This window comes from Ostrinia nubilalis, chromosome 6 (genome assembly GCF_963855985.1).
Source record: "Ostrinia nubilalis chromosome 6, ilOstNubi1.1, whole genome shotgun sequence".
Classification (NCBI taxonomy): domain Eukaryota; kingdom Metazoa; phylum Arthropoda; class Insecta; order Lepidoptera; family Crambidae; genus Ostrinia; species Ostrinia nubilalis.
In genome coordinates this window covers 394904-401050 of record NC_087093.1, presented here as the reverse complement: position 1 = coordinate 401050, position 6147 = coordinate 394904, and the positions used below count along the sequence as shown (strand labels likewise).

General features: G+C 40.7%; 2 protein-coding genes across 2 annotated transcripts; one reads left to right on the top strand and one right to left on the bottom strand.

The window, feature by feature from the left end:
• Positions 1-1068: 1068 nt before the first annotated feature.
• LOC135072859 (small ribosomal subunit protein bS21m) lies at positions 1069-1668 on the top strand. Its single transcript, XM_063966897.1, has 2 exons — positions 1069-1332; positions 1473-1668. Exons 1-2 carry the CDS (start codon positions 1159-1161, stop codon positions 1587-1589), a joined length of 291 nt encoding a protein of 96 aa, XP_063822967.1. The 5' UTR covers positions 1069-1158; the 3' UTR covers positions 1590-1668.
• Positions 1669-2111: 443 nt separating this feature from the next.
• On the bottom strand, positions 2112-6009 carry LOC135072858 (out at first protein). Its single transcript, XM_063966896.1, has 6 exons — positions 5849-6009; positions 5099-5212; positions 4653-4787; positions 4101-4275; positions 3150-3295; positions 2112-2605 (listed from the first exon to the last, which is right to left on the bottom strand). The coding sequence occupies exons 1-6, from the start codon at positions 5933-5935 to the stop codon at positions 2456-2458; spliced, it is 807 nt and encodes a 268-aa protein (XP_063822966.1). The 5' UTR covers positions 5936-6009; the 3' UTR covers positions 2112-2455.
• Positions 6010-6147: the final 138 nt, after the last annotated feature.

Below are 6147 nucleotides of genomic sequence, written 5' to 3'. Positions count from 1 at the left end.
ATACATTAAAATGAGGGTATCACTACTTACCTATTTAAGCTTCGGTCGAACCAACGCGTGCAGCTACCGTCGATGATGGCGAACTCATCGCTACCAAATCATACACGACATCTGATCACCATCGCCATCGCGCGCACAGGCTGCAGGCGTCGGTTTGACCGAACCTTTAGCCTACCGTACACTTATGTACTTATCACACCCACTTTTTTTAGTCATTCAGAAGAGGGTAGTTTCAAAGTATAAAAAATCAGTATATTGCGTATAAATTCTTTAATAAATCTATCCAATAATTGGAATTACACACCATTATTTAATGTAAACGGGTTAAAACTCCAAAAAATGCAGTTATGAAATGAAAACGCTAACCGTTAGAACACGAAAAAATGTGAAGGTAGTTTCAACTGACCTTCATAAAAAGTATTTTGAACTCGTCGTCGTCGTACTCCACGTTGAGCAGCTGCCTCAGCAGCGTGCGGAACTCGTTGGGCAGCAGCACGTTGCGGTAGGCGGCCTGGAACGCCTCCTTGATCTTCACCATGTCGGGCATGGTGCAGCGCTCGTGCAGCGGGGGATTCCGCCAACGTGACCGCGTCTGTGGCGCTGTGCTGCCCTCCGACTTGGAGGAGAGCGACATTAGTGACTTGATATCGCTGTCGTTTGCCATATTGCCGGTACTTCGATTATTGTAAAATAAAATTTAAACTAAATCCGTTGTAACGTCCGCGCGGCGTCAAAGAGAATGGCGCCGAAAATGGCGGGCGGCCTGACGGAAATGAAGTTTACTTTTCTATCATGTAGGCCAAGGAATTTATGAATATAATGCGGCTAATTTACTATCGTATCAGAATCGAATCGGAATAATTCCATTTAATTTCCTGAAAAAAAAATATATAGGACACGCTTACTTCCGCTATATGAAGCAATTATTGATTATTTTTGTAACTTTTCTAAAAGTATGTTCGCGAGTGATGGTTTTGTTACTTTTTTTATCAGAAATACGTATCAATACGAGGCAGTACTTTATCTTTTTCCATTGCTTCATAATCAAGTACATAATGTAAAAAAAAAATGCTGTCATTACTGTCAGTCAACTGCTCTAACCTCACTTTCTGTTTCATAACAAATTATTTCGAAAAAACTCGATTTTAACAAATCATAATGTTCATAACAGCACGGTTGCTGGCGAACAGGCACCCACCGTTCATAGCACGCACGGTGTTCGTACAAAATAATAACGTCGATGATGCCTGCAGGCTCATAAACAGAATCCTAGGAAAAGAGGGCATTTTGGAACAGTTCAGGCTAACCAGATACTATGAAAAGCCCTTCCAGGTAATATAGCCCTCCAAATCGATTGTTCGATTTGATAAAATAAGTTCAATTCATTAATTTCGAAATCTGCAATAACAGTGATACAAAAACCATAACCAGAAAATTAAATTTTTAACAAAAATGCATTTCGTTTATTTCAGACGAGACGGCGAATAAATCACGAAAGGTGCAAAGCGATTTACAATGAAGATATGGAGAGAAAAATCAAATTTGTTCTCCGCAAAAACAGACATGAGCCATTCCCAGGATGCTATTGACTTACCATAAATAGTTTAGGTAGAGATTATAGTTGTACAAAACGAGTGGTATAATAATTAATATAAAGTTGTAATTCTATTGTGTTATTACACTCCTTCATTAAATTAACCTTTTCAACGCCAATGATGATGATGGATACATGCGTACATCAGGTTGACCACCAACAACTGACTAATCCACCTTAAAAATGATGTCAGAATAGGCTAATTGAGTACTAAATAAACTGAATAATAATGAATACAATGATTATATTGATATCATAATTTATCAAGCGTGGCATCAGAGTGATGGCTTTTGTATTTGACGTGGTGCTGAAAAGGTTAATCCTAAATCGTAACAGTACTTGCTTTCCTTTTGAACTTGATTAACTGCATTTTTGTACACATTTCTATAAATGGTGCCATTGCATTAAAATATACTATGTACTACTTGAAAAATGTAGTTCTTTTAGAGATTTACAAGATAATAAATAATCTGTACAATATTGCATTTGTATTGCAGTTGTTTACAAAAGCCTCAAGTGAATAGTGCACCTGAATCCTGAATCAGTGGTAGAATTTTATTGGAAGTCCTGTTCACAATCTTTAAATTTTTTGGTATTGCATCAAATAAAATATTGTACATAGTTTACATTTTTAAAATTATCGGAGCGGCAATGAAATAGGTTTTTCATCATTATAAAATATTTTACTTTGCTCTTACAATAGAATATAAATTATTAACAATATTTACAAAAGTATGTAAAGCTTGTATTATCGCAACGTTCACGGTGGCGTTTATAAAAGTATAACAAAGCTATGCTTAAGGATAGGTGGTAGAGTATTTGGCACAGGGGAGGGTCGCGCGGGCGGCGCGGCGCGCGGCGTCACGTGCGGGGGCAGGCGTCGCGGCGCGCGGTGTAGAACAGGTGCCGGTAGCAGCGCCGGCACGTCTTGATGCCGCAGCGGTAGCTCAGCCCGCCCTGCGGCTTGCCTTTGCAGTATTTTAACCCACACGGGTACCAGTTAACGCACACCTGCAACATAAAATTTGGGACAAGTTCTGAATGGGAATGTCTGGGATAAAAACAATAAATTTTACCAGGGTGTATGTGGGCCACACACATTGCGGTAACATTTCGGCGAGAGCAGAGTGAACAGTAGTCTTGCGACTTCCGACCGAAGTTTACGAATACTGGTAACACACATCGCAACAGCACGAATCTTCGGGCCATCGCGATGTTGGAGATAGGGTTGCCAGGTCCAAAATCAAAAAAGCCGGACTCTGTGCTTCATTTGGCCGGACATTTTACCCTAAAAGCCGGACATGTGAATTAGTGTCATAGCTCACGAGTGAGTACTGTCATCGTATCATCGGTTGCCCAACATAACATCCTGATGCGTGCGCTTCATATTATTCTGTGGCTCAACTTTCGCCTGGCGCAGTAGGCCAAATAAAAAGCCTAACAAAAGCCGGACAGGCCGGACAAGACCGTAAAAAGCCAAACATGTCCGGCTAAAGCCGGACGCCTGGCAACCCTAGTTGGAGAAATAGTTAAAGTCGAAGTTTTCCAGCCTGACCTCCAGATGGCAGATGCACTCGTCAGCTGGCTGCGCGGCGCCGGCGCAGGCGGGCACGCCCCGCGCGCCCCCCGCCTCGCCCTCCGCCGACAGCGCGCGCTCCGGGAACGGAGACACCAGCGACGCCAGCGACTGCTGCTCCGAGCCTGGCATTGAGTGATCATACATTAACAAAACCGTACTTTCGTAGGCCAGTTTAGTTTATTTCTTAGAAATTATTTTATAAAAAGCAAATATTTTTAACTCTTTCACGCAAGCCAAAGATGCATCATATTGGAAGTCAGTGGCTATCAGATCTATCTACCATATCTACTCTATCTTGAAGACAGGCCTTCGTTACATTTTTACAATTCGGCGCAACCACGACTGGCTCCCCGCTATCCACGCTAATTTTTGTCAGTGGGTGCGTGCGCGCCGCATACGTATTGGCGCGCTGACATACAAACCGCGCCCGTGCGTTTCTATGAAGATGACCTACTCATTTGTATTTACTCTGGTTACACTCTTGACAGAGTGGTCGTGGTCGTCAGGGGTGTGGATTGTTGTGGGCGTATGTTGCTCGCATCTCGCATCGATGTCTTACTATCTTTGTTGTTGGTTGGTAGTAGCTAGTTGGCCTGTTGCTAGTTGCCTAGTTAGCTTGGTAATTTCATGCTGGGAACCGCCCACAAAATGTATTTGAAAAAATGCTATGTTGGAGTGTACACACGCCCTTGTGTACGATCGAGTATAGTCTGGTCTGTGAGCACGTAGAATTTTGTCCAATGACCCCAAGCTGCCATCCTTATCGCTCGCGCGGAATTGTCGCTGTCGCGCTTGCACACTCACTGCGAGCGCCCGTCGCACAGTCGCGACGGCAATATAATTACGCGCGAGCGATAAGGATGGGTAGCTTGGGGTCATTGGACAGAATTCTACGTGCTCACAGACCGGGATGTAGTGTGTACATACCCGGGCGCGGCGCCCAGCGCGCCAGGTCGGCGGCGCGCAGGAAGACGGCGGCGCGCGCGCAGTGGCGGGCGGCGGGCGGCGACAGCACGCTGGCGGCGCGCTCGGCCCACGCGGTCGCCGTCGTCTGCCGCCAGCCTTTGTCTTCCTCAGCCACACGGACAGTGCCGGGGTTTTTCTAAAGGATTACGAATAATCATTAATCAAAATAAAGCACTTTCATAATTACATAATCATACACTTTAATTAAATTTTGAGGTATTTATTTAAAACTTTGATGCCAAATAAATTTGAACATAAGGCGAACTTAGGCGATTATCACACTGCACCGTGCTCCGCCACGGTACGCGGGACGACAGATTTAATCATTATGCATATGCAAGTATGTACCTCAGTTTGTATAGAAAACACGCGCGGCACAACACATTGACAACGCGTTTGCGCGCCGGATTCGTTATAATGTCGCCACGCGGACCGCGACGGAGCGCGGTGCAGTGTGATAATCGCCTTAATGCACTAAAGCATTCTCGACCAGTTTACCAAAATATTTCTTACCTGTCTGAGTTTGGCCATGGCGTCGGGCGCGATGAAGTCGGCCTGCGCGGCGTGCGTGAGGAAGCAAAGCGCCTGGTGCCCCGCCTGGCCCAGCTCCTCCTCGCCCGGGATCACAACCTTCATTGCTTCAACCTCCTACAACATTATTTCATACATCAGTTAGCAAAATTATAAGTTAATTTTGTACAAACCAATAATTATTTTAACATAATATTAGTTTCTAGTAGTCGCTGAAATAATAAATGTGAGTTATTTGAATAATTTAGATAAGTTTTGCCTTGGAATTAATGATTAAGTGGTATCAACTATCCAATTAAAAATAATGAATGTAAACACTGCTGTGTATTAAAATACAATCAAATAAATTATCTAAATTTCTCTGCAATTTTTCCTCATTCATTAGTTTTGTAAAGAATGATTTAATAAATGAAAACCTTCATACATACATTTGTAAAATCAACAAGCTGTGATACAAAAACTCCATCTAATCGCAGAAATTCAAGAGTGACTGTGTCCTCGGACACATTTGCTGTTATGTTCTCCTGCATAACATCACCACCCTGCGGACATAATGGATGAATGTAATAGCACCAATCACCTTTCACCAAAGAAACAGAGTTTCTTCATGGTGTCTAAATAATATAAACTTAACTAACACTGCCTCAGGTAGGATTCAGAACTGCAGCCAGGTCCATCCATTTTATTAACAAAATAAATTATTTTATTTTATTTATTTATTATTCATTAATGAGCAATTACATATTTGATCCAAATAGCGTCCTAAATCCTCTTTAGGTTTGTCTAGACACTATTGTTCTCTATACAAATAAAAACAAACGTTTTAGTATTTATAAGCATTCACAACACTTTCAGATATTATACAAAACATTATTTTAGCGAGTGCGCACTACAGACAGATTCAATTAAATTCAGGACAGATTAGGTTTGTTTGTAGTAAATATGTAAAAAAACATGTAATTACTAATATTATTTAAAATACTCATGAATTGTATTAATAAAATTGAATATTTATTTATATGCACTATTAATTAGAAAGTTTGCACATGATAATGTGATAGCTATTCTGCTATATCATTTGAAAACATTGCAAAATTTTAACAAAGAGCAAGATTTATTTGTTAGCAAAAGAAAATAAAAATACATGTTCAACATTCAAGGAAAATACTTAAGTTTACCTGATTTTTCACATTAATAAGTAGTTGTAGATTTGTTGACCGAATCAGCATATATAGTAATATTAATTTGTACATAATAAATTCCATTGTTTTCGGTACAAATAAATTAATTTTAATTTATTTAGACCTTTCTACACTACACACAACAACATTTTCACGTTTTTGACATTAGAAAAGTGTTTACAAAGATAATGCGAAATGAAAATAGGAGTTTCACAAAGTTTCATGTTATAAGTTAATGCACTTATTTTCATTAAGGGTTCGCATAATTTTAAAAAGTATATTTTTTATACATAAAT

Excerpts from the sequence above, each read along its gene's own strand:
- LOC135072858 (XM_063966896.1), bottom strand. The coding sequence starts at position 5,935 with ATGGAATTTATTATGTACAAATTAATATTACTATATATGCTGATTCGG. Across the intron at positions 4,276-4,652 it reads CCATGGCCAAACTCAGACAG|AAAAACCCCGGCACTGTCCG; the intron begins GTAAGAAATATT and ends GTAATCCTTTAG. Across the intron at positions 2,606-3,149 it reads AGTGCATCTGCCATCTGGAG|GTGTGCGTTAACTGGTACCC; the intron begins GTCAGGCTGGAA and ends TTTATGTTGCAG.
- LOC135072859 (XM_063966897.1), top strand. The coding sequence starts at position 1,159 with ATGTTCATAACAGCACGGTTGCTGGCGAACAGGCACCCACCGTTCATA. Across the intron at positions 1,333-1,472 it reads ACTATGAAAAGCCCTTCCAG|ACGAGACGGCGAATAAATCA; the intron begins GTAATATAGCCC and ends CGTTTATTTCAG.